General features: G+C 50.4%; 1 protein-coding gene across 2 annotated transcripts; it reads right to left on the bottom strand.

Moving 5' to 3' along the window:
• Positions 1-406: 406 nt before the first annotated feature.
• On the bottom strand, positions 407-24,892 carry COL6A2 (collagen type VI alpha 2 chain). Of its 2 annotated transcripts, none has more exons than XM_085065913.1 (28): positions 24,656-24,887; positions 20,444-20,581; positions 19,171-19,769; positions 18,745-18,765; positions 18,038-18,103; positions 17,576-17,629; positions 17,450-17,494; positions 17,236-17,262; positions 16,928-16,954; positions 16,785-16,829; positions 15,405-15,458; positions 14,933-14,995; positions 14,586-14,648; positions 14,043-14,132; positions 13,193-13,255; positions 12,757-12,819; positions 12,570-12,632; positions 12,040-12,102; positions 11,601-11,651; positions 11,233-11,268; positions 10,806-10,868; positions 10,499-10,561; positions 10,233-10,268; positions 9,956-10,001; positions 9,678-9,830; positions 9,054-9,506; positions 8,737-8,775; positions 407-1,786 (listed from the first exon to the last, which is right to left on the bottom strand). In XM_085065913.1, exons 2-28 carry the CDS (start codon positions 20,550-20,552, stop codon positions 1,179-1,181), a joined length of 3,063 nt encoding a protein of 1,020 aa, XP_084922039.1. In that variant the 5' UTR covers positions 20,553-20,581; positions 24,656-24,887; the 3' UTR covers positions 407-1,178. The 2 variants fall into 2 exon arrangements, with proteins under 2 accessions (XP_084922039.1, XP_084922040.1); XM_085065914.1 differs by lacking the exon at positions 407-1,786 and adding an exon at positions 4,817-6,075 and having other exon boundaries at positions 24,656-24,892.

The raw sequence follows: 24,892 nt of genomic DNA, 5'->3' as shown, positions 1-24,892 counted from the left end.
CGTGTGTTTTTTCCTGGGCAATGATGCTGGCTGCTAACAGGGGATCCCATAAAACTCCTTACATTTTGGGTGAGCCTTCCCAGATGTGGCAGAGGGGGTGGCTGGGGGATGCTGTGATTATGCCAGGGTAATGATTTATAGGAAAAAGCTCACCATGGCAGAGGGAATCTCCCATGAACAGATGAGGAACCTGAACAGCTGGAAGTCTTCAAGGCCAGTGCTTGGAGCAATCTGTGTCCCTGCCCACGGCAGGAGGAGTGGAATGAGATGGTCTTTCAGTTCCCTCCCAACCCAAACCATTCTGTGATCCCATGATTATCTGGTTTTACCAGCTTGAAAACAGAAGAACCAGCTGCTCACTGAAAAAAATTAAAAAACACCCCAAGAATAAATAGGCCTTTCAGGATAGGGTGAAAAAGGTTTATTTATTTTTGCAGACAGCTCAATTCAAGTTCCAATCTGGGCATTGCTCAGCAGATACCGCCGGGAGGAAGGTACCATGGATGCTTTGAGCACTCTGGGATGACTGGGAGGCAGCTCTGGTGGCTGCCCAGTATTTTGTGGATGCTGGGAGTCATGCTGCCCCTCTCAGCTGAAATTTGGAGTGCAGTAATAGATGAGCAGGTTTTGATGAAGGGCAGAACAACAGAAGGAGTCAAGGGAGGTATGGCCCACAGGAAAAAAAGATCTTAAACATAATTTGCAAAATTTAAGATAGTTAAATACCCCCAAAGGAGCATCTGTGGAAGGCAGCAAAACATCTCACACCATCCTGCTGTTTCCAGGAAGGAGGAGCAGGACACACTGAGAGATATTGAGTGTTTTTGAAAACTAGAGTTACTCACTGGTCCTGCTACACTGGAAAGATTTTTTGCATCTCTGATAAGCCCTTCTAGGATTACAGTACGAACACAAGTCATGGCTTGGTGTGTGCAAAGCTTTACAAAAGTACATCATATGGCTCTGTATCCTGCTTTGATCTGGATTTTAATTAGCACCATAAATGTAAGATACATGACTCTTCATCATGAAAATCAATAAAAAGCTCTGGATTTTGGCTAGAAAGGAGGACCCAGAGGGCAGTTTTCTGGGCTAGCAACCATACAGGGGGAAGAAAATACAACAGGTAATACCAGGGGTGTGTATAACAGTGAGAAGAGGATGTGTGTGCCCTTCCTTTAACAAATCCACCGAATGAACCTGTCGAAGAAGCTGGACTGGGAGAGGCTGTCATAGTCCTTCTCCCGGAATATGGCTGCCCGGTCCCCCAGGCCAAGCTTCAGCAGGACATCCATGTCCACGTCGCTCCCCAGAGCCACCACTGTTGGCATGACATCTTGCTTCTTCATGGAGTTGATGGCCTCCTCCAGGTTCTTGCTTCCCGTGACGCCGTCGGTGATGAAGACAAAGGAGAGCTCGGCGTTGCGCCGGGCGAGTCGCTGCCCGTTGCCCGGGCTGAGCACGATGTTGTTGATGGCGTGGATGATGGCTGACCCGATGTTGGAGGACGAGTCCAGGTACTTGATCTGTGCCAGGGCGTCGGAGATCTCGGTCAGGTTGTGGGTCAGCGGGAAGACCACGTTCTGGTCCCTCTCGCTGCCGTACTGCAGCAGCGCGATCCGGGCGTTCATGCTGTCGCTGTTGCTCCGGGCCAGCGTGAGCTTCTGGGCCACCTCCTCCACGAAGCGGTGGGCGCTCTGGAAGTTCTGCTCCCCGATCCTTTCCGAGCCATCCAGCAAGAAGACAATGTCAACAGGGCGCTGGGTGCACTGGGCCACGGCGAGCTCTGCAGGGGGAAGAACAAGACAGGAGTTGGGAGGAGGAGGCGGCTGTGGGATAGTTTGGGTTGGAGTTGCCTCTGGGCATCCTTGTCCAGAGAAGGACCAGCCCAACCCCACTGCCAAAATCTGTCTTTGCAGCTTGAAATGTAGGAGCTTTGCTTTTGATGCCCTCAGCTCTTGGGCCCTTGGTGAATGTTAATTCTGGGAACAATGACAGACCCTCAAGAAATTAGATGGGTCTGTGCATTTCAGTCCCAGAATTACATGCACTGCCTTACATCAGTTCCCAGCTCTGATTTGTGAGAGGAATGTCCAGAGATAAATGGCAGGCAGCACCTGCAAACCTCTTGGTTACTTCTGGGGAGAGGTTTACTTTCAGAGTTATTATCATAAAATCAGAGAATCAGAGAATCACAGAATGGCTTGGGTTGGAGGGGATCTTAAAGCTCATCTTCTTCCAACACCTTGCAATGGGCAAGGACACCTTCCATTAGATCAGGTTGCTCCAAGCCTAGCCTAACCATAAAGAATATATTAATATATACAGAATGAACTCAGGGAAAAAAAACAAAAAGAGAAGAAGAAAATAGCTATCATCTTTGGAGTCAGCTGATAGTTAAAGACAAGTATTGCAATTCCTTTTCTGTAGTTATGTGCCTTGCATTCAGTGTTCCTCTGCCTTCTCCTGAGTTGGTGGTAGGGCAATGGCCACAGCACTCTCAAGCAGATCTTGGCTCTGAGATTGAATCTCAAAAGGGTGAAGTCCCAAAGATGTTGCCATGTTATGTTACATGACTAGCAGGGAATAGGAGCTTCTGGAACAGCCCTGTCTTGAGCTTGCATTTTTGGCAATGAGGGGGTGACTTTGGGGATTGGAGTGTAATGTCAGATTGAATTTACACGTTATGAGTGAATCCAACCTGGCAAAGAGCTTCCCTGGTGCTGAATGGTGCTATACTAGGGTCAGCACAGAATCAGGGAATCACAGATTCCTTATGGTTGGAAAAGCCCTCTGAGATCCTCAAGTCCAACCATTAACTCAGCACTATCATGTTAACCACCAACCATATCCCTAAGCACCACATCACATTTTTTGAACACTTTCAGGGATGACAACTTCACTGTTTCCCTGTTCCTGTGCCTGCCCTCCCTTTCAGTGAAGAAATTTCCCCTAAATCTCCCCTGGTGCAACCTGAGGCCATTTCCTTTTGTCCTATCACTTGTTACCTCCCCTCCTTTAAAGCAATAAAGGTACATACTCACCTCTGCCCGATTTTCTGTGAGAAATGTTGTCTAAAGGCATGTTGATGCTGCAGTTCCTGGTGTGCAGGCACTGCTGCCACAAGGATACCTTGCCTTGGCAGCACCTGCCTGGTCCTCACCTGCTCTGAGTAGCCATGGAGGCAGAAGGGCAGGAAAGAATCCCCCTTGCAACCACACAGCTCAAAACCTACGTGAGGGTCTGTGAAAGCAGCTGCATGTCGTGTTGGGGCAGTGTTAACAGCCTTCCCCAAGGCCTGCCCACATGTTTTTCGAGGTGACAAGCAAGCCTGAAGAGCTCCTAGCTAAGCAGAGAGCAGCATCACTCCATGGAGCTTCAGCGAGAGCGTAATGCACATCTGACAGGAGCATTCCCCAGAGACACATTCCGCCTGCTGCTCAGCCCTCCCAGCTGGAGAGGGCTGCCTCCCAGCTGTTTGATAAGGTGCCTTTAGATATGAGTTATCCCATGGGAATGTAAGGCAGCAAAGCCTTGGGGTTGTCCTGTTCAGTGTCAGGCTCTGGCTGCAGCTTGTTCCCATTTCTGAGAGGCTGAGGACCCGAGCTCCCTTTTCTGCAGCAAGATTCTCATCCTAACTGGGAGAGATGCTCTCAAAGGCACCACCATGAATTAGGCCAACTAAAATCTTCCTATTGTGCTTTTAAGTGGTGCATTGCTCCTTATGTGGATCATGAGTGCCTGCAGCTCACCTTACTGCACAGCTGAGGATGTCTAACTAAGACAGCACAAAAAAGCAGAAATATCATTGATTTTTCTGCCATTAGCATGTGCAGAGTAACCCCACCCATTCACATCACCTTTCTGCTTCTTCTAAAACCAGCTCTATTCTTTCAGTGTTGACAGTGGAGATGAGAGTGAAGTGGGGACTGACCTCCCAGCCCTTTTTGGGATTTCCCCCTTTCCCAGCCCCTTCTGTGTCTATGGGGAGGCGTGGACCATCCTTTACCCAGCTCCTTTTCTGTTCTCCCATTGCCCAAGACCTGCACTGAAGGAACTGCTGCTGTGATGAAATCCATCTGGTTTTATCAGAGGGATTAGCCAGGATTATACTAAAAAAAACATTCCTTCACCCACTTGCCTCTAACAAGGAGGAGCACAAATACTGCTCAGGCAATGAGATATTTTCTCCCTCTCCCCATCTCTAATCAGTTGAAGGTTTTTGAGAGGTAAAAAACTTTGTTTCCAATGTTTTTGCTAGAAATAAATAGCCACTGTGTGATGAAATTAAATAAAATCAACATCCCCTTTGCTGAAATTTTCCCCAGTCCTCTTTTTGTTCAGCAAAATGTCTCAGCCCTGAGATCTTTTCAAATCAGTGGGGTTTTGGAGCTTTTCCTGTGGCATCATGGCTGGAACAGTTTAACTACTCTGAGTTGAGTCCTGTATCCCAGCAGGCTAAATCACACCAACTTCGGGGTAAAAATCAGAACAGAATAGTGAATTTAGCTTTGCACAGACCATCTGGAATGTGTGAATTATGACCAGACTCAGGCACAGGCTGATCTTTTTGCCTTCTACTAAAACAGAGAGCACACCAAGTAAAGTGCTCAGAACTCTTTCCCCTCTAGAGTTCTCTGAGCAACTTGTCCCTGTAGACTGGGGGGGAAAAGTGCTGAAACCTCAGGGGAACACTGCAATAAGTTCAAAGCGGGCAACTCCCATGGCTGAGCTTGGCAACTGGCTCCACTTTTTACTCCTGGAAATATTACAGCCACATCCCTGAAGATGGCACATCTCCCTTCTGCCCATTAAATATGACATTTTCTCAGTATACTTTATTGCAATAATACCATGTCAGTCAGAGTAAGCGCTTCTACTCCTGTGTCTGCATGTGAAATTCCACTACCTCTAAATACAGCTTGAAAGCAGTTAAACTGGAGGTTTAAACTCGCCTGCCTGACTTTGTGCAAACCAGGGGCAGCTGAGTGGATGGAGGTATCACACCTTGTCCAAACACACATGCCACCACTGGGTATGGATTGAGTAGGCTCTACTGCATCAAGCTTAAGTACTTGCTTTTAAACAGCTCACATCACTCAAGGAGTTTAGCTTTGGACCACTCGGCCCTACGTAACAGAGTATCTGCCTCTCGGATATGTACAGGAGCATGTTGTGAATGAAGACAGAGGATACACAAATGTACAAGCAGAGAAAAAGGCCAGGGGAGCCCATACAGCTTCTGAGGGAAGCACTGCCCATGTGTCAGCTCTCCCAATTGAAAGGGAGGGCTGCTCCCTCTCCCATCCTGCTTGCTCCTTCCCTCCACACCCCCAGCTGCCCATGAGGGGCTCCACAGAGACACTGTGGTGAGCAGGGATGGACCTTGCTTAGTCAGCCTTGCAGGACTCCAAGGGAGCCTGTGATAACCAGGAGAGAGAATGCAGAAGATGCTCTGGAGGGAGTCAGCAAAGACATATGTAGGAAGGCATGAGGAAAATGCATCGTTAGGCTCTTGGCAAAAAAGCAGCAGGCAAAGCAAGAGCATCACTTGGCATTGCTTGGGAAAGCCACCATGCTTGTCAGCTGGCTGAGCTGGAGGGGACTGCTCCCTGTGTCCTGTCCCTGGCTGAGTGCAACCAAGCCATTCCACTGCCTCTGTTTCTCCTAAACTAAAAGCATCTCCCCATGTACTGTCCCCTCTACCACACAGGAGTGATGATTTCCACCTCCACTCAACCTCTGCCTCCTCTGCCTCTGCTAACCCCCAACAGAGGTCTCAGCACAGCCCTAGCACGGTCTCTGGGTCCCCCACAATCTCGCTGTGCACCATTTTGAAGGTGTCAATGAACAAGTCCATCCACTCTTGCCGCTCATTTCCGGTGGCAAACTTGGCTTTTTCGGCGGTAAAGGCCAAAGTGGCCACCAGCTGGGTGTACACGCTGGGGTCCTGGGAATCCCGCGTGGAGTTTAGGAACTGGGCGATCGAATGTGTGGTGCTGGGGAAATCTATCTTGACTCCCTCTTCCATGGGGCGGAAAATAAGTGGGTTTATGCTCCCAGGGTTCCTGTCATCTGCAAGTGAGCGTCAAAAGAATATTTTCAGGGCTTGCTAACAATGGCTGTGTCTCTGAAAGCTACCTGGCTTTCCTACCTGCATTTCACCAGAGAAGAACAGAGCTAACGAGGATAGAGAAGTAAAGACCATAGCCAGATTTTTAATCTTTCTGCCATTTATGTCTGAGGAACTGTGGGATTTGCCCTGAAATATTTCACACATCAACTGAGTGACTTCAGAAAATTACACAAAACCTTAGTTGCTGAGTTCCTATTGATCCAGCATAGGAACAATGGAGAAATAGCAGCTTTCATGAAAAAGGCCACTTCCTTCTGCAGATGGGATTCACCCATCACATAGCTTAGGACTACGCTATGTGCACACATGGTGCTGTAAGGCAGAAAGACATCTAAGTGACAGAATTCTGTGACCTCCTTGCCTGACACTGAGCCTCAGGGCAGTGACTCCAGTCAAAGCTGTGTGGTGTCTGGGCTTGTCAGGACCCTGAGAGCCTCTGTCTGTACCTGGCTGTGCTGAAATTAACTTTGAATAAAACCCCAAAGCTCAAAGCAAAGCCTTTTGCGTGGGTTAGCAAGGGCCTCACAGGATGTCATGCGGTTTCTATGAAGCAAGTGGTCAATTCAGATTTGCTCAGCATTCAACCCTCCAGCATCCCGTTAGCACAGCAGTAACTGATGAGAGGCAAGGGTCTGTCCTGAAAATAGGAAAATCTCAGGTAAAGCACTGAGGCAGCATGGGGGAAGACAGGCTGTATAGGGTACCTGTTCCTTTCTGTGCTCTGCTAACACCACCCAGGCTGAAGCTGGGGCACAGCTGATTTGCCCCTTAAAGTGCCAGGACCACCACGCTGAGCCATGGGGCCAAGAACAGGACTGGTTTAGCTACCTCCCTGACCTGAGGCTGTCTGGCCATTCCATGACACCTCTTGGATGTACACTAGCTCACTCATTTCCCTCTGAAGGGCATCATCTCCATCCAGTGGATCTGCACGGGAATTGGCACAAACTCACGAGATGTCCTCTGAGAACCAGAGGAAGCCAAGAATTGAGCAGAGAAGCCCCAGGCTCTGTCATGTGCCTTATGTCCCATCCCATCCAACAAGTTCCCTTGCCACTAGGGAAGTGTGACCACTGCAAACCCTTCTAAACGATGACAGCAGTGCAGCACAGACCATCCAGTGTGGTGAGTGGCAAGTCTCCTTGCCCAAAGACTCCTGAATCTCTACCTATTACTTAAAATTTTATCTACCAGACCTAGCACAACTTTTGCCCATGCTGAGAGGGCACTTTGACAGGAGGCCAACCCTACCCAGCCATTGCACTCCACCTCCCATGTTCTCTGGGGCAAAGGTCTTGCCCATGCTTGGCCTGGTCTGCATATGGCATGGCTTGAGGGATTTGCCCAAGAGGGAAGCCCCTCAGATGCCTCCTCAAGCCACTCCTGTTTCAGTCCCCAGGGCTGCCAGGCACCATCAAACTGTTCTCACCTTGCATCAGGAACAGAAACACCCAACTGCACTACAAGGAAAGGACTGATAGCTTTGGAAGGCTTTAATGGCCCAAGCCCAGGAGAAACGAGCACGCCACTGCTTGGGTTCCTTGGAAATGGGAAGGCTGCAAAGACCAAAACCTTTGAAGACACCTGAGCAATCACCAGTGTGGCCCAGGAATGTCACCTCCTTGTGCACAGATTTGCAGGACAAAGCTCCTTAGAGGACGTGGCAGAGGAGCTCAGCATCATGGTTGGACACTGTGTGCCCTGCATGGCCAGGTGCAAATATTCCAGCAAGGGGTTTTCGACAGGAATAATTATAGATTTTCTCCAGATTTCCATGCATCCTGGGACCAGATTTCCTTTCCGTCACATGGAAATGAAGGGACTTATTTAAAAATGAATTTTGATATTCTGTATAAGGCTCAGTTGAAGCCAGGGACTGCCACAAAAGCATTCATGGCAAGAGAAGAGATAAAAATTACAGGATGGGCAAAACTTTGGTCCTTTATAAACTCTGTGTATCAGCAGAGCGCATCTATTGTATTTAAACAGGCGCAGGGACTCAGACAGACAGGATCTCTAGGAATTTGGATACACATCTGCCCCTTAACAAGCAAAATGTGACTGAGTAAAGCTACCTTCAGCACACAGCAACTGTCTCCTTGATGCCAGTGGATCCTTACAGCTTTTCCTTTAATCCAACACCCTGAGTTAATTGTTAATTAAATACAGCCAGCGTTAGAGAAGCCAAAGCTTTGGGTCCACTACAGTGCCATTTTCCAGCTCGCTAGTATCTGCTCTGCTCATCCCTCCCAAGGAGCATCCTGCTACAAAGGTCACAGGAGTGGGAATTTAGCCAGGGGATTCTGACTTGAGTTTGGAGGTCAAAACCTGGTGGCTCCCAGGAATCTGGACAGGGAGCAATATCAGAGATGAACCATGCTAAACCACTCGTACCTACCTGTGTAGAGAACTCAGAGAGACAGGAAAAGAGCAGGAGATGAAACCCTGGAGCCTCTCCTCATGTAAAATAACACTATTTCTCAAACTCCTGCCTTCCAAAGGGAATGAACAAGGTTGCACCCCTCTCTCCTACTCCTGAGCCTCGTGCAGTCTCCCCCCAGAGTTTGTGCAGATGGCATGAAGCGACTTGTAATGTTTACCTGTCTGACAGGGCAGCTCTGGGCAGACCACCTGTGGATCTGGAAGGAAAAGAAACAAGGAAAACTGAGCCATGTGCTGCCATCCCCCTTCACAGCTTGCACAGTTAGAGTGGCAGGACAAGGTCTCTTGCAAGGAACACCAAAGGACTGCCCCAAAAGGCTGACCTGTATCTGAGAAAGGACTCTTAGTCCTTCATAAAGGTCAGAGCCCACCATGGATGACCCAGCTACTGGACAACCTGCTGGGACACACCTCTGCCCCCCACCCCCAACCCTGGGGCTCAAAACTCCAGTTCCACGCAAGGACAGGGACAGACCTGGGCAGAGTACATCCTCCATCTTGTCAATGAATTCCTCTGCCACCAGGTCTGAGAAGAGCCTCATCTTCTGGACTCGCTGGGGTTCGTTACAGGCGATGGACACCAGGGTCTCACTCTGCTCTGGCTGGTCGAACATGTCTCCTATGCCGATGGTGTTGACGACCACATCTCTACCACAGAGAGCCCCGAGGTTCTGATCATCATCCCGGGGGTCATAGCGCCCATCTGTGATCACCACAGCAAACACTTGGGCTTTCTCTCTCCGGCTTTCCTTGATGAGCTTGTTGTAGGCAAACTGAAGGGCAGATGGTGTCCAGGTGCCTCCAGCAATCCACTCCAGGCGCTTCACTGCTTCCTTGAAGCTCGACAGGGAATCGATGCGCTCATCATCGAGCTTGATGGCTTCAAAAGTCCCCTCATGACTGTACTGCACCACCCCAACACGGGCACCTGCCAAGGAAGTGTCACATTACTTGGCTTTGCATCCTCAGGGAAAAGTGGAGAAAGTCAAAGAGCTGCCCAATTGGTCTGAAAAGCCATGGAAAATAAGCATTGAGGTTGAAAGGATCCAAGACCGTTTTCTTTTCCCCACACCCCACTCTGTCCTCACAGGGTCCAGACCTGTTGGTGACTTGGGGTCCTTGGCAATAGAGCCCAGTCTGCTGACCACGTTGACAACAAAATTCTTCTCCAGGGTGAAGTTGGTGTAGCCGATGCTCTCAGAGCTGTCTATGACAAACATGATGTCCAGGGCACCACAGCGCTTCTCGCAGTCTGGGGAGAGGGGCAGAAGGAGGGAAACACAGGGATCAGTGATGCTGGGAACCCTCTGGTGACACTCTGTCCCCATCCTTTCAGTGGTCATTCCCCTTCCCTGGGGAGAGGTGATGTCTGCTCACCACAGCATCCACAGGTCTCTCGCACGTAGGTCATCACATCACAGTCCTGCCAGGAAAGGGGTGCAGGGTGAATGCTTCCCTCTAAGGGAAAGGCATTTCCCTTTCCCTTTCCCCCTCCCTCCCAGCCAGCCCTCTCCCCTCTTCCCCTGGCTCCCATGGGAAGCCACAGGCCACCTCTGCCAGGCAGCAGCAGGGACCTGATGACCTGTTTTATTCTTTGGTTGTGCATGTCAAAGCTATTACTACTCCAGGAGGGATAGCAGCAGGGGTTACTTACAGTCAGACCAGGGTCTCCTGGTGGGCCAGGGGTCCCCTGTAAGAAGAGCACAGGGATTTCAGGCACAGTTCTCCCATGAGTTCTTTTTCTGGGAACTAGATGTCAGAGCCATCAAAAATGTGGCTTTTTGCAGAAGGGGAAAGCAGAAGAGAAAGGGAAGAGAAAGGGAAGGGGAAGGGAAGCCCCCACTGTGAGCCAGCAGACACATCTGGCAGCTGTGTCCCCTCCAACTGCATCTGCTCAGACACGATGCCATGGGTCTGTACCTCAGGGCCTGCTTCACCAGGTGGACCACGCTGTCCAGGCTCCCCTCCTGGGCCAGGATCACCCTGGGGAAGAAGTAAAGAAGGGTCAAATATTTCTTGGGTAATGTTGGTAATGCAGCCCCTGGTGTTCAGGGCCCCTCCTGACCCCTTGGTCAGGCCCAGCCCTGCTAAGCACAGTCACCAGCCTGCCACAGCTGAGCTTGGGGACAGGGAGCAGGCAGAGAGTGGCAGTGTCATCTGCAGCACACCTGGCAGGGGTGTAGGAGGGGGACACTGGCCCTGGGGGCAGTACAGGGAGTCTGCTTACCGGCTCTCCCTTCTCTCCTTTGGTCCCTGGTGCTCCTTTTGGTCCAAGCTCACCTCTTGCTCCCTGCTCGACGGAAGGAGAAACAGATCCGGCATGGAGCACATCTGGATGTGCTCAGGCAGAGGCACTGCTGCATCACAAACACATGCCTGCCTGGCCTGGGAGAGCATCCTCTAAACCAGCAGCTCAGAGCAGAGCAAACAAACTGTGTTTACACAGGCATTAAGAAATAAAAAAAACCAAAAACGTTCTGCAAAGCATTTTTCAGATGATTTCAAAGGGAGATGGGCTTGGGAGATACAACAAGGCTCCAGCTGCAGGGAACATCCAGGGCAGCTCCTCAGCCATTAACCCAGAGGGCTGGGAGACAACACCTTGGTATTTCAGTCAGTACAAAAAAACTTTTGATGGAGACAAACACACTCACCTTGGGTCCTGGCTGCCCCTTCTCACCCTTGTCACCCTACAAAAGGAGAGGAGGGAGAGGTCAGCACCTGTCCAGGTGGCCCCACACTGTGCACAGGTACACCCAAAAACTGCAATGAGGGGCAAGAAGCTGAAGAGCAGCTGTGGCTTCAGGCTGATGATTGAGGGACCATCACCATGACTGAGGCACCTGATGGACTGTGGCCAGGTTCAGTCCTGGTGTTCAAGCCCCTTTCTCCTTCACAGGCTCCACACATCTGTGACCCTGAGCATTTTTCTTCCTCCTTCCCTGTTTTCTCAGGCGGCTCAGATCCAACAGCAACACCCACCCAAACAGATTTCCCCACATGCTGAATGAGGAATACATACCTGAGGTCCTCTGGGTCCAGGGTAGCTAAAGCCAGGTCTGCCTCTGTCACCCTTTGGTAGAAAGAAAAGACCTGTGAGATACCAAAGCTGACCCTTCTGACCTGCTCCTGTCAGTGACAGTTACAGGCATTTTCATCTTCTCTTGGGGTGAGACACCACCAGGAGCCAAAGCCCTGAAGCACTGGGAATGGCTGTGCAGAGCAAGGATTTGCTGGGTCTTGGGCATGTCTCATGTCAGGGATGCCCCTGAGTCTGTGCAGGGTGAGGGGTGTAATCAGAGCTGCCTTGACCAGAGCAAGACCTACATCTCTGCCCCATAGGGAGGCTCAGGTCTGATTCTGTTTCTGAGGCACACAGAAAACTGCCTCTTTTCTTTAGTAAATAAATACATCGATAAATAGGACTCTTTCAAATGCTGAGTTTAATTCATAAACTTTACCTTTGGTCCTGGTGGTCCAGCATCACCTCTTGGGCCCAAGTCACCAGGATCCCCACGTGATCCCTGCAGGACAGTTTTGGGGAGAAGCAGGGAGTGGCTGAGGATGTTCTCTGCTACCCCCCCAGCAAACAGGGGACCGAGCTGGAGAAACCAGCCCTGGAGATGGTGCTGCAGGACCATCTCCCTTCATTGTGACTTTACTGTGAAAGTGACTGTCTCAGCACTGGGGTTCCCATGTCCCACAGAGCCATGTGGATGTCACAGCACTACTGCCACAGTGGGGTGATGGACCAACCACAGACCCAGGACAAATGGATGTTTGTGGAGTCCCATTTTCCCTCTCCCCAGTGACCCACCCACACTGGTGATCCCTTCCACATTTCCATGGGAACACCCAATTTTTGAGACTCCCTGAGTAAAGGCCATGCAGGTTCTCCTCAGGAGAGACTGTGCAGGCAGCTTGTGTCAGTAGGGCAAGCTCTCACCACAGAAGAAGGGCACAGTCACACACAGGCCCAAGAGTGACTTACTATCTTGCCTGGCTCTCCCACAGCACCCGAAGGACCTCGGGGTCCTGGCAGTCCTTGTTCTCCCTGTACAGCAAAGAAAGACACAAGAACACAGAGTGCATGAGGAGGAAAGCCAGGCAAGCTGCCCCAGATGGCAGCAGTGCTCCCCCTTCCTCCTGGCTGTCACCAAGCCTTGCTCCATGCTTACCCTAGCTCCTTTGTTTCCAACCTCACCAGGCAGACCACGAGCACCCTCTGGACCAGGATCTCCCTGTGAGGAGGGTAAAGATATTCCTAGTCAGGGATGTCTCCAATGCTATCCATGTGCATGGCAGTGCTCCATGATGCCCTTCTCAAACCTGGAGTTTCTTGGTTTGAAATAGGGTCAGGCCAGTGTGCCCTCTGAATGTCTCTTAACCCTGAGCTTTGCTGCCCTTCATCCCCTCTCTGGACCAAGGGCTGGAGGAGGAGGCTGTACCTGGTGCCAGCAGGACAGGCAGCGGGCACAGTGGGAGCACAGCACAGTGGGATCTGCATTCCCAGCTCTGGTGCTGGACGCTGCATGGCTGGGCAGTAGCACATCACACACCAGTCCTGTCCATCTCAGGCTCCTGTGCAACAATCTGGGCAGTTCCTTTACTCACCCTTTCTCCTATGCCTCCAGGAGAGCCTTTGCTGCCTTTCGTCCCTGGATCTCCACGTCGCCCCTTGGCAGACACAGAAGTCACATAAATGGGGTGAGAAGATGGATGTTACCTGGGCAGCGACCCCTGGCTGCCCTCCCTCCTCCCTCTGGGCCCAAGAGATGTACACTTGCCCCCTAAGCAAGTATGTTCCTGGCAGCAAGGGAGCAGGGAGCTTCCTTTTGGGAAGCCTCAGCCAGACTGTTCTTTCACTGCGGTGACCACAAACACATCTGGTTCATTCCCTCAGGGTTAAAGACTGATTCACTCCCAGCTCATCCAGTGTTGCTTTTTCCACTGGATCTTGCACAAGGACACAGGCTGGTTGGGCTCTGACCCATTGGTGCTGGTGGAGCTGTGCCAGGGATCATTGTCTTCAACCCCTTCCCCAAAATTTGCAGTGCACCATCATATTAAAGGGTCTGTGTGGCACCACTGATATGTGACACTTTCCCTTTCACAGAGCTCTGCCATAATGGCCACCAGATCTTCACTCTCTGAACTCCTGCAAGGAACCAGAGGTTTGGGGAACTTGCCATAGTACAACCAAAGTGTCCCTGGGCATCCATAGAGAACAGATCAGTGTTGTTATGTGGGAAAACAGGACATTTCTCTAAGGTGAAAAGGTTAACATCAGCCTTAGGATTATGGGAGTACTCCTCTGTGAGGATGGGAGGGACAGGGAGATCAGCATCTGCATATCTTTTGGGATTCACAAAGCAGAACAGGGGAGTTTCTCAGCACTCATCCATGAAACTTCCTCAGGTTCTTGCAGTGTGCCCAATGTCCAGGGATCTGTTCAGGCACTTACAGCCTCTCCTTTGGGTCCAGGAGGTCCCACTTCACCTTTTCTTCCCTTGGTTCCAGCAGGCCCTTGAGCTCCAGGGTTGCCTGGAGGTCCCTTGGAGAAGAAAAAGAAATAGAGTTTGTTGGAAGAGAGGTCAAAGGTGTCCTGTGTCAAGCAGTCCCCCTTGAGCAGAGGTGTGTATGAGCACCCAAGTTCTGCTTCCACACACCCAACATGCCCACATGTCACTGCCATGAGCCTTGGAGCAGAGTCATCCTGTGTCACCTTCCCTCCATCAGCTGACAAGAGGTTTGTCATCTGTTCCTTATAGCATCCGTCCAGTCCTGCCCAAAGCCAGAGAGACTGTGGCTGCCCCATCCCTGGAAGTGTCCAAGGCCAGGCTGGACAGGGCTTGGAGCAACCTGGGATAATGGAAGGTGTCCCTGCCCATGGCAGGGGGTTGGAACTGGATGACCTTTGAGATGCCCTCCAGCCCAAACCATTCTGTGATTTTATGAACAGACCACAGTAAAACACTGGAGACATTTGAACGCTGTATGAACCTACCGGGTTTCCTTTTTCTCCTGGGGGTCCCTGGGGTCCACTGCGACCAGGCCGGCCAGGATCACCCTGAAATGGCCAGAGAGCCAATGGTCATTGCCTGCCTTGTCAGCACATTGCACCATAAGTAGCCCAAGGAGCAAGGCCAGTGAGGCTCTTCCCTTGGCTCCTGTGTCTGGTGAGAGGATCCAGCCCCACAAAGCCTATGGACTCCATAAGCAGTGTGGCGTTTAGGATATATATATATATATATGTGTATATATATATATATATGTAGGTACAGGTAATAGTGTTTAGCTGTCCCCACTGGTGGCCTCTGCCCACACCCTGCTGCCCATCCAGAGCACTTGTACCTTTATGCCTGCATCTCCTCTTTCACCTTGGTCTCCTGCATCTCCTGGGTAACCATCTGGGCCCTGGGGAGGAAAAAGACAAAGAACCACACTCTTCACACTGGGAACACTTTCCATGCAGAATAAATCAAATAAAACTCTCTAATCAAATAAAACTTCTAAGCCAGTGCTTAGAAAGTTGCTCTGAAGGCTAAAGTAGTTTCTGCTTGTTGCCAATGTTGATAAAAGGGCAACGCCTCCATATGTGGAGGGGAGGGACAGTGGGGGCTCCCAGCTTACTTGGCCATGGAAAGGAGGCACAGAAAAATCAAACTGTGCTCCCCATTCCAGGGATCCCAGGCCTGGGATCAGGTTATACAGCTGGTCAGAAAATGGGGCAGTAACCTCTTGTTGGCCATCTTTCTACATATGAAACTCACTCAGCAGCTAGCTACACAGCTGATGTGCTGGTGAAAAAGTAAAGAGTTCCTACCTTGTCACCAGGGTCACCCTTGCATCCTGGTGGTCCAATTCTCCCGAGCCTGCCCTGGAGACATTACATTCAAAAGGAAAAGACAGAGAAGTTACAGGTGTCTGAAGGGAAAATACAGCTTTTCTTGCTGACAGTTAATAATTTTTAGCATCATCCACTGACCTTATCTGTCACCAGCTAGAGAAAAAGTACCAAGTGTATTCTTTAAACAGGAGTGGGGTGTGCAAAGACAAGTGGAAAAGGAAAAACAGTCTAAAGCCCTGAGTGGCAGAGGGAAATCAGGCAGGGTCATCCCATGAATGCACCCTGAGTGATGGGAATGTCTCTTGAGGCTGGATTTGGCAGTCACTCATGTCCAGGGTTGTGCTGCTCCTCTCTCATGACTCTCCTGTCAGAGCAGCTCAGGGGTGCAGCAACCACTCTGCCTGACAGATGCCATGAGAGAAGGGACTGCCTTGCTCTGTGCCCCAAAACAGCTCTGTCACCAGGGCTGAGACAGCTCTGGGATAGAGACTGGGGGGAACCAAAGGGCTTTACTGTTTTAGGGAGTCTGGGGGACTGAAGGATATTTTGGAACTTCAGCAGCACTTGAGGAGTGGAAAGAACTGCTATTACCCACAGATATACTGGGCTGGGTTTAAGAAACAGTGAAAACCAGGGCATGCTGGCCAGTGGACAGAGACAGGGACTTTGTTGAGAGGCCTTTGAACTTGGCTTTAGGGCTTTAATACTAAGCAGTTTAGAGATGAAGTTTCAGATTCTGTGATAAACTGCGCTGAACCCCAAATTTCTGCAAAGCTTTCTGTGTCTATGTCCTATAGGGATCACTAACACTCAAGATAAGGTATCTACACCCAAATTATCTGGCCTTATCACCTTCTCAGCAGGAGCACAGACCAGGTCACACATCCAGGTCCTGCAGAGAGCTTGCTGATTGAGGCGTGGCATTAAGGCCATGAAGTTGTGTCAGGGGGGTTTAGGCTGGATACCAGGAAAAGGTTCTTCCCCCAGAGGGTGGCTGGGCACTGGACAGGCTCCCCAGGGAAGTGATCACAACCCCAATCCTGCCAGAGTTCAAGGAGTGTTTGGACAAGGCTCTCAAGCACAGGGTGGGATTGTTGGGGTGTCCTCTACGAGTTGGACTTGATTCTTGTGAGTCCCTTCCAACTCAGCATATTCTGTGATTCACTCCTGAGACCTGAAATACTTCACTTATTTCTACAGAACATGCAGAATAATGTACAGATAAGTTCACAGAAGCCTCAGTTGGAACAGAGAGCCAGCATGTGGGATAGTGAAAACTAACCAGCCTGCAGGGATGAGGGAGGGTAAAGAAATGGAGCAGCAGCAGCAGTGACATTATGGGGTGCTCCCAGTTACCTTCTGTCCATCTGTGCCATTCCTTCCCGCCAAGCCAGGGGCACCCTTGGATCATGGGAAAAAAAAGAAGAGGGTTCTATTAACACACAGTCCAAGGGCTGGTAGCTGGAACAATGTGCAAGTTAGCAAATGTCCTTTCTTACCCTCCGTCCGTCGGATCCAATTTCTCCCTGGGAGAAAAAGAGGACAGGAAGTTAGACACTGCCGGCATGCCCCCCCCCCTCCCCTAATTTCCATCCTAAACCCATCACCGCTTCACCAGACCGTGATCAAAGCCTGAACGAAGAGACAGGCTTTGGGATTCCCTTGGAAATTCCTCCCCAGGTCCACAATGATGCATTAATAGGGTTGTTATCCTTCCCCATTACAGCTAATCTCTCCCTCTGTGAATCAGAAAGAAGTGCAGCCCCTGCCAAGTGCCCAGCCAGCCATTCTGTTTCTTCTTTCTCACCTTCTCTCCTTTCAGCCCTGGGACACCCTAGATAAAGAAAAAAAAGAAAAGAAAATCGCTGTGTTAGTGCCTGGACAACCAGCAGGAGCGGAGGCAGCAGAGGGCAGGGGTCTGGGGTGGGAAATGGGCGGGTGAGAAGGAGAAGCAAAGCTCTCCTTGTTTTACCAAAAATCAGGGAATGCAAAGTGCTCAGCCATCAACTACGGAATCTTACCTTGGGACCAGGGTATCCGATTGGACCTTCAATACCTGGGTCGCCCTTCAGGGAGGAAGGCACAGAGTGTTAGCCTGACATCATCAGAGGTGTGGCAAATGAAAGAGAGGCTTTTCCACAACTCACCTGTCGTCCCTTCAGCCCAGGGGAGCCTGGCTCACCCATGTTCCCCTTTGCACCCTGAGGAAAGAAAAAACCCAATGTAAGTCCAGGCTTGGTGCTGACTGAGAAAATGGCCATTTCTGGGAGATCAGAGCACACAGAGCTGGGGCAGGAGAGTGGGGCACACTGTGCATGTGAGAGCTCTGCTTTGAGAGTGGGAGACTCAATGGCAACTGCTGCCTCAGTGCTGGAGGTGCCCAGCGGACGCTCAGGTCTCTCTCTGCACTGCTGGCAGTGAATCAGCCTTGGCAAAGACACGGGCACACCAGTGCTCGCTGTGTCTCCCAGGGCTAAGACAGATGCTGGGGGGGTATCTCCCACCTGGGTGATCCCAGGGAAGGCAGCTGAGGTGGGGTCTTGAGCATCCTGCGGTGGTTGTGGCAGAAATGGGCATGTGTGTCTTTCCTACAGCTTAAAGCAACTTACCTTCTGCCCTCGATATCCCTTGGGACCAGGTGGACCTGCAATCTCCAGGCAGCTCATCTTGTAGCACTGAAATACAAGAAGTTAAATTGGGTTACTGACAGTGAGCATCCAAACTCAGCTCAGCTCTGCACCCACGGCTCTCCACACGCCTCTCTCCATCAGCTCAGGGCTAAAATCTGCTGTGGCTCCAGATGGGTCAGGACTGAGGAAGCAGCAAGCACACCTAAGAAGTGCTGCCCATAAATTGAGAGTGGAAAGTTGCCACAAGTATGCTCATTATAGCTTGGCTCTGGGCCCAGACTGGGACAAGACTGCCAAGTATCAGAGATGGCAGAGACTTGCTCATCTGGGGTCATCATGGGACTGCCATGTTCTTTGGAGCATCCCCTGCATGTTCCTCCCTCTGTATGCCAAACCCTGTGGTACTAGCAGGGCAGGAACTTCAGCAGGAGCAGCACTTATGTGATGTGCCTCCAGAGTGATGAAATGAATCTGTTCCACAGACCCAAACCCACTGCAGCTCAGGGGGAGGCAGGGAGAGAGTCCAGTGGGCCATTATGTGTCCCCAGACTCTGCCCTGATCCACAGGTGGGCAGAGACCTATCCCATGCAGGTCCATGCTGTTTTGGGGTGTGAGCTGGTCTTCTCTAACTGAGGCAACCTAAACTTGCTTCCTGTGGCAATTGCATAAAGTGCTGCTCACTCACCTCGCCATAGGCTTCGTGTTTCTGCAAAGGAGAGAAAAGGAAGAAGACAATCAGTTAAGGTGCTCAGTCCCACAGGGAAGCCCACAGCCCACCCTTGGAGGGGTGTTTGGTGGTAAGGGAGGGGACGTGGTAAAGGTCCTGTGGCTGTAAGGAGGCTCACAGCAGAGCCCCTGATTAACAGTGCCTCACAGGTGGGGTCTCAGTGTGGCACATGTCCCTGGGGTATGGCCTGGTCTTCAGCAAGAGCCATGACTAGGGTGGCAGCCTGCCCAGACATGCTGGGAAACACAGGCACAAACCAAGGAGTCCTGGCTAAGTACCAGAAAAAGGCTCCACTTTCCCTGCCAGAGGTTATCTCCAAAACCCACCACAGGGGATAGCATTTCCCCAACTTCCAGTGCCCCCTGCTCCCCTCCTTGCACCTACCATAGCCTGGATGATCCTGTCGATGGTGTTGACGTCGATCTCCAGGGTGTCCCTCTGGGTGATGGCGTAGTTGTTGCGGTAGAGCTCGTGCGGCAGGTTGGCGATCTCCCGCAGGCCCTGCTCATACACCTTCTCACTGGGAGCCACAGCAAACAGCTTGATGCCCATGTCTCGTGCCCTCTCAGCCTGCATCTTCATCCCCCCGCAGGGGCTGCCTGTCACGTGGCCGTCGGTGATGACCACCGCGAAGTTCACGCCGTTGGCCATCTGGGTCTGGATCTGCTGGGTCATGTTGGAGATGGCACAGTCCGTGAAGGTGCCCCGGCCCAGGTACTGGATGGCATTGAGCCTGGGCAGGTAAATGTCTTTGCTGCTTGTCAAAGGGCTGTAAATTTCTACCACGTCTGAGTAATGGAGCCCACCAAACTGCCAGGTGATGTAGACCTGGTTCTGGTAGAGCTCGCTCTCCAGTTTATCGATGAACACGGGGATGAACCGCTTTATTTGGTCCACGAGGCTCTGGATGGGCACAGTCTGCAGAGCCACACTCTCTGAGGTGTCAATGATGAAGTAGACATTGATGGGGCAGTTCCTCTTTTCTGCATGGACACAATTATTCAGACCATGTCAGTGCACTTCTTCCACCCCCTTTGCTGTCCCCCAGAATTTGCTGTCCCCCAGATTAAGTTCAATGCTGGAAAAAGTGCAAGTCCCACCTAGCTCTAGAAGTGACACCTGTGTTTGGGTCAGATGGGTCCTCAGTGAACAGGACTTCTAACTCCTAAGATCCGCTATAGAATTACAGACTAATTGAGGTTGGTAAAGACCTCTAAGATCATCGAGTCCAACCATTAATCCAGCACTGCTCAGTACTGAATCAATCTTGAAAATCTTGCTTGAGTCAGGTTGGACATGTAAATCACCTCTGCATTACAACTGAAAAGTGAGGATTTAAAGTTAACAACTTTCTGGCATCAGATAGAGAGCTGAGCGCTGGATACTGACTGGTGTTTGTAACTACACCTGCTGGGAGAGACCACCACTGGCAGACCTCAGCTCTTCTATCTCTACCTCTCTGCACTCCAACATAAACCCAGAAACATGAATTTGGGTGGAAGGCAGTGTTCCCTACGGATGGATTGTTACCACAGGAGTGCAAGGGGCCAGGGAAGGTGGAATGTCCCACTGCCAGTTCCTGGCAAGCAGGTTCCACAACTGAGCATGGGCCATTGCTTTTGTTAAAATTGCTGCCCACAAATTATTTGGTTAATACCTGCACAGGAAGTAGAACTAACATCTCCATTATCCACATCAAGCTGAGCGGCGATGAGAGGAACTAGAGCCACACAAAGGAGAGTGGAAAACAAGGCTTGTTGGAACATCTCAGCGGCCCCTCAGGATATTCAGATGCCTGTGAGAAAACACAAGTTACATGTTAAACATGATGCTCACTCTTCTGAGTCTGCTGGCATGACACGAAGCCAGCCAATGCTCCTTGTAAACCCACAGAGTGATGAGGCAAATAATAAACCTCTTAAAGAAATGCACATCTTTATTGTTCAAATGATCACCAGGCCCAGCTGCACAAGGGATTTTATTTCATGTAGGGTTATGGTAACTAAAAGCAGCAGAAGAGTCAGAGATCTAGTCTGAAAAGTTCTTAGGAACGTATAGAAGTGTTCAAAAGAACCTGGGATTTGAAGGGATATTCTCAGGCAACAGTCAAGCAACATTTGTCACCAGCACAGAATAGGGAGGATGAGGAGATGCTAACCTTTGTGTCTGGAGGATGCGAGAACCAACCAGCGTGGCTCTGTAGTGGCCCAGAGATGCTTTTCTGCATTATGGCCAACCCAGCACTAGCCAGAAAGGGACATGTGGGATGTCTGTTATGAAAAAAAGACCTGAATCCAGTCCAAAAAGAGAGCTTCCTTCCTGAATGGCTTTTTTTGGAGTAACTTTTCGAGGGGTCCAAGGCTTGAAGGGACGCTGAGCATGCATTTGGGTGGCACTGGCAGTGCAGGGGGAGGGCAAGTGAGCAATGCAGCTGGGCTGCTGCCTCAGTTGCCTGAGAAACACCACTACTGAAGAGTACAGGCAGCTCAGCCCTCCCTGGCATCTCTTGAGACCTCTCTCCATGTGGGACAAGAGATCCAAAAGCTCTGGGAACACCAACTTCACAGACACGGCTCAGCAAAGCCCTCTGACTTCAAGGGCCTCTCACGTACCTCCAACTCAGCATCCAAATGTCCCTAATGAGTAGTTAATGGGTCCTTTTCCTCCTCATCCAACCTGCTGCCCAGCTGTTTGCAAAGAGACCTGATTATGGCCTCATGAAGAAACACTTCAGTGAGGAAAGGCTGAAAAGAATTGGGATTGTTCAGCCTAGAAATGAGGAGGCTCTGGGCTGACCTTACAACACCTGCCAATTCCTAAAGGGGATCCAAGACAGCTGAGGCAGGACTTTGCACAAGGTCCTGGAGTGACATGGCAAGGGAGAATGGCTTCCCATTGCCAGAGGGCAGGGTTAGGTGGTGTATTGGGAAGGAATTGTTCCCTGTGAGGGTGAGGAGGCCCTGGCACAGGGTGGCCAGAGAAGCTGTGGCTGCCCCTGGATCCCTGGAAGTGTCCAAGGCCAGGCTGGACAGAGCTTGGGGAAATCTGGTCTAGTGGAAAATGTCCCTGCTCATGGCAGGGAGTGGGATGGGATGGCTTTCAAACCATTGGGTTTCCATTCCAAACCCAAACCATTCCATAATTCCATGAAGTCCCTGCACACTGGATAAGTGTGGCTCAACTTCCATTGTGCTGCAGAGAATAAAACTGGTATGGTAAGAGTAAAATACTTTAATGCTAAAGGTGTGCTTTAGTTAAGATTAACACTTCACCCCTCTAACCCTACTGCAGGCTTTCCTTGTTTTGTTTGCCCTCCATAAAACAGGGAGGCTGCAGGAGATCCTGATCTTTTGTAGAACACAACAGCTTTGTGCCTTCAGACAGCACCATTTTAGAGCCAGACTTTAGCTGAGGAGGACGGAGACATTAACTTTTGGAGAGGCTGGGAGCACAGAGGGCTTTGGCCAAGTGTCTGACTCATCACTGCATCCCGAGTTTAACCACCTCCCTCCCTCCTTTCCTCTGTGTGTGTGTGGGTGGGAAGGCACTACACAGCAGAGCAGTGGCTGCACTGGCATCCAGGGCCAGCTCTGGGATAGGATGGCTCATGCCTGCAGTCCTCAGGGCTTGGGACTGGGTCAGGGAAGCTCCATGGGCAGAATGGTGAGGCAGGAAAGTGACCCCTGAAAACACGACACACAACTCTGTTCCCTGGGGTCCTCTTGCACCATCTCCTCTATCCCAGTCTGCACCCTGAACTACTTCTCTATCAGCATCTCACCTGGTATTAACCCCCTGGATACATGGTGGGGCAGCTGCTGGGAACTGCAGTCCCCACCTCAGGGGTCTCCAAGGCTGGGGTAGGCGATGGTGCCCATTTTGTCATCCTCAGAGCACCACCAGCTGTTGTGATGCTGTTGCAAATCCCCTAATATTTGGTATTTGTCTTAAAGTCCCATCTGCTGCTGCAAGATGCTGAGATGGAAACCTCAGATTTCGTCAGTATTTCAGACTAACTATTTCTGCATGTTGAAGGCAATTTTTGAACACAAACAGTTAAAAAAAAAACCACAAAGAGCAAATTGGGAGCTGACTCATAAAGTCTGAACACCTGGGTCTGCTCATCCTGTTCTTCCTTGACTTTTCTCTCTCCACCACAGCAGGACCACTGTTCCTATGAGGACGTCCCTCAGTATTTGTATTTTTGAATGATTCACCTTTTTCCCCATGAGATGCACACAAGGGAAAAACAATGAGGAATCTCAAGTAGTGGGTCCTCTGAACAGATTTTGAAGGTACTGTTTTGCACCATTCTCCCTGGATTAAGGTCTGTGCTCCTATCTCAGGTGCAGAAAATGCATGGTCTTTGCTGGTCCCACACTGAAATCCCAGTTACACATGCAACTGAAAACTGGCTGTTACACATGCAACTGAAAAATGTATTAATTTATCTTGACAGAGTGGTGAAGGAGTGGCCTTGCAAGAGGACCCAACTTCTCTGCTTGCTTCTCTTCCCACCACGAGCAACTGAACCAAAAGTAATATTATGGCAAACAAATTACTTGCAGTGACTCAAATGTGCAAATTATATCTGGTTATTTGTGCTCTCCCATCTGATTATATCTTAGAGCAGATCCCAGTGTGGCAAAACTGTCACCTCATGCACCAGAGCCATGGTCTGCCTTATCCTACACATTGATATTCCTGAAGTTCCCCCTGGAGCATCGTGTATTTCTCCTCCAATACCAGAATACCCATTGTAACTGAGCAAATTGCTCCCAAATTCACAAAAACTGAGATGCTCTGCTCTCTAAGCTAACACTTCCTGCAAGAAGTTTATTTAAAGTCACATACATTTAAAGCCACAGAAACTGCACTACTCTCAAGAAAGGAGAATTATGGTGACTATGCTAAAACATGCAGAATAAAGTTTGAAGCCTCCCTGCTGTTCAGTCCTAGTGTTTTCTACAGCCATGCCCAGCAGGCAGTGCCTGTGGTGTCACTCATTGTGCATGCAACATTTTCTCCACTCGAATGTTTGATAAATGAAACTAGAAAAATATGTCCCATTTGGAACAAAACTCTTATAAATGCACCTCCTCTTCCTTCCCATTTGTGTGCCTGTGGTTTGCACACTGCATGAGGAGGGAATTTCAGTGCTCATTGCAGCCACTACCCAAACGTGCCTCGTAACTCTAATCCCTGGGCAGAGCACCCAGGGGGAAGGTTTCACCTGCAGGGACTCCAGATCTTCTCCCAGTGTAATTATCCTGGGATTTCAGCCAGGGAAAGCCCAGGCTGCAGGAAGGCTAGGGGGGAGCAAACCCCTGCCACCAAGAGCAATAAATTCACAGGCATGCCTAAATGTTCTGCCACCTCCCAAAACAGAGGAGCTTGTGCTGATGTAATTCAGCATAAATAGGAGACAAGGGCCACAGGTGAGTCTAATTCGTATCTTCTGAAATCCCAAAAGGGAGTCATGCAGCACATTAGTTCTCCACCCTGCTGCCATCCCTTCACTGTAGCTGCTGAGCTCAGCTCAGTTACCCCAGGGAGCACTTTTGTTCAACAAATCCACCCCCTTTGCTGAGGTATTTTCTAGACCTCTGGCCTCAGCAAGTTGTGGCCCAAACTACTTTCACCTGGGAGAAAAAAAAAACAACCCTTGGAAAAACACCCAAACTAGCCAAGAGCTGAAAGTAAAGGAAAAATTTATATTCTCTTATAGCAGGTACTGTCTGAACATGAAATAGGCACCTTGCTGGAAAGCCCTTAAGCAGCAGCAGGCACAGGCTGAGATTTCAGAGGGATTTCTGTTATTCCCAGCTGGAGCTCTGTCAGTAAGTAGCTAGAGAAAAAGTCTACCTACCTGGAAAATGAGGTCATCCAAACTTCTCCTTCAAATCCTTCTGCAGCGTAAGGAAATAGGACTTTGTGGAGCGGCCGGTGTCAAGAAGGCTCCCGCATCCCTGGCTGGAGGGTGGCTCCGGGCCCTGGGCGCTGCGATGTGCAGGATGAGGGAGCGGGAAGAGCAGCAGAGGCGTCTCTAGCCCAGTCCCGCTATTCTCCGGCCGTCTGGAACTGCCCTCTGAGTTCCTCCTCCTCC

Source organism: Lichenostomus cassidix, chromosome 7 (genome assembly GCF_008360975.1).
Source record: "Lichenostomus cassidix isolate B80296 chromosome 7, HeHo_3.0, whole genome shotgun sequence".
NCBI lineage: Eukaryota > Metazoa > Chordata > Aves > Passeriformes > Meliphagidae > Lichenostomus > Lichenostomus cassidix.
The sequence above is the reverse complement of the archived record's forward strand: the minus strand, read 5'-3'. Positions and strand labels throughout refer to the sequence as shown.